Genomic DNA, 2,500 nt, shown 5'->3' with positions numbered 1-2,500 from the left:
TGATAATGATAATAATAAGATGATAAAGATAATGATAGTATTAACAGTAATGGTAATAGTGACAATAATGATAATAATGATCATGTTAATGATTATGATTATGATAATGATAATGATAATGATAATGATAATGATAATGATAATAATAACAATAATAATAATAATAACAATAGTAATGATAATAATGATAATAATAATAATAATAATAATAATAATAATAATAATAATAATAATAATGTTAATGATGGTCATTACATATTTCTTCTTCTTATTATTAACTTTATTATTATTATTGTTATTATTGATATCACCATTATTAATATTGTTCTTCTTCTTCTTATTTTTATTATTATCATTATTATTATTTATAATACTCTTGTAGTTGTTATTGTTTTTATTATTATCATTATTATCATTGTTAATGCTGTTGTTGTTATTTTATTATTATTATTATCACGACCATTATTATCATCAAAGTTGTTGTTACTGTTATCGTTATTAATATTATTGTTATTATTATTATCATTATTATTATTGTTGTTATTATTATTATTATTATTATTGTTATTGTTATTGTTATTGTTATTGTTATTGATGTTGTTATTATTTTTTATTATTACCATCCATATTTTTATTATAATATTTTTTATATTATTATCATCATCATCATTATTATCATTATCATCATTGGTATAATGATACTAATATTAGTAATAATGATAATTATGATGATAATAATAATATAAATAATGATGACATTAAGTCTAAGAAGCTACTTATAATGTCTTACTGTTATTGAACTGTTGTTGCTCTAAAAAGTTATTTTCATTTTCAGAAGCCCATTCTGTGTATAAATCGACATTTTAAGAAATCTTACTCTTTCTCACCCTCTCTCTCTCTCTCTCTCTCTCTCTCTCTCTCTCTCTCTCTCTCTCTCTCTCTCTCTCTCTCTCTCTCTCTCTCTCTCTCTCTCTTCGCTCGCTCGCTCGTTAGCTTGATCATTGGTCCACCGTGTGTGTGTTTGTACGTTTATTTGTAAAATTTTGTCTAAATGCTAAGAAATCTGATGTTAATAAATATGCGAAATAACATGAGTTTCACTTTCCTCCGCAAAAATGAACATCAACTAAATTCTCATTCCACTCATGGACAGGAATTGAAAGAGTAACTGTTAACAGACCTACAATATAGAAATCATCAGGGACATGTAACAGTAATGGAAATTAGTTATAATTCTAAATTTCTCTGAACATATACTATAGAATAGTGCATTATTAGTTAAATAATTCTCCCTAATTGAAATTAATCAACAGTGTTACAGCTAAGCAATTCTAAACTACAATATTTAGTTGCATATCTGTGAATATGTTATGGACTGAAAAGAGAGCAGATACACAAACGCAAATCTTTTGATTTATCTGCTACCTCAAAGGGATTTCAGTTTAAATAATGCATTTCATTTACATTTACTTAGACATGTAAACGCATGATGCTTAATAGTGGAAGGTTGATCAGGAAGGCCACCTGGTCGGGCAAGGGTCGTATTGCCAAGAAATCTCAGACCTGAATTGAGGAATGTCTTCGTCATGTTCCGAGCATTTATAAACCTTACCCTCCCAACCAAAGATGTTTAACTTTTATAGGTCATATATTCAGTACAGGTTGATTCATTACCCTTTGTAACCATGTAAGATGAGAAAGATGATGCTAGATATGAATTGTATATTTTCTATGGAACAAAAACGTTATTTTCATTATAAGTATATTCTACATACAGTACATGCAAAAAAACATCATGAATAGATTGTGTTGTGAATATTGTTAATAAGATTTATAAAAAATAAGATTAATGAATAAGATATATACGATTAACATATTACATAAAGGAAATACAATTTACAGTTGATATAGGAAAATGTGCATTGTTATGAATTTTCTGCTAATATTCAAGTCAACTAACAGCAAATCAGATTCATACAATAATGTCGTCGAATTCGATTTATCAGGCAATACACGATATACTAAATAATCGATCATGTCAGCGATCGTAAAAAAAAAATATATGTAATATAAAAGGTGGCTAATCCTAACGACACATTCTCAACTCGTCTCTGCAAGCACTTAGAAGTAAGTCTTTAAGCCTCGACTTCGACGGTAAAAAGGCAGATTCCACAAGGAACATCAATCTACGGATATATATATATATATATATATATATATATATATATATATATATATATATATATATGCCTATATGTACACACTCATACATATACAGACACACACACACACACACACACACACACACACACACACACACACACACACACACACATATATATATATATATATATATATATATATATATATATATGCATATATGTACACACTCATACATATACAGACACACACACACACACACACACACACACACACACACACACACACACACACATACACACACACACATATATATATATATATATATATATATATATAG

The 2,500-nt window shown here is 26.9% G+C and overlaps 1 protein-coding gene across 1 annotated transcript in view; it reads left to right on the top strand.

The window, feature by feature from the left end:
* The window catches only part of LOC125039316 (uncharacterized protein YBL113C-like), a 19,666-nt gene extending 18,777 nt beyond the window's left edge, over nt 1-889 (top strand). Inside the window, exon 8 of the mRNA XM_047633154.1 lies at nt 836-889. Coding sequence (XP_047489110.1) covers nt 836-867 — 32 coding nt within the window. The 3' untranslated portion in view covers nt 868-889. The remainder of the gene's footprint in view (nt 1-835) is intronic.
* Nucleotides 890-2,500: the final 1,611 nt, after the last annotated feature.

The sequence above is a fragment of the Penaeus chinensis genome, chromosome 27 (assembly GCF_019202785.1).
Source record: "Penaeus chinensis breed Huanghai No. 1 chromosome 27, ASM1920278v2, whole genome shotgun sequence".
NCBI lineage: Eukaryota > Metazoa > Arthropoda > Malacostraca > Decapoda > Penaeidae > Penaeus > Penaeus chinensis.
The sequence above is the reverse complement of the archived record's forward strand: the minus strand, read 5'-3'. Positions and strand labels throughout refer to the sequence as shown.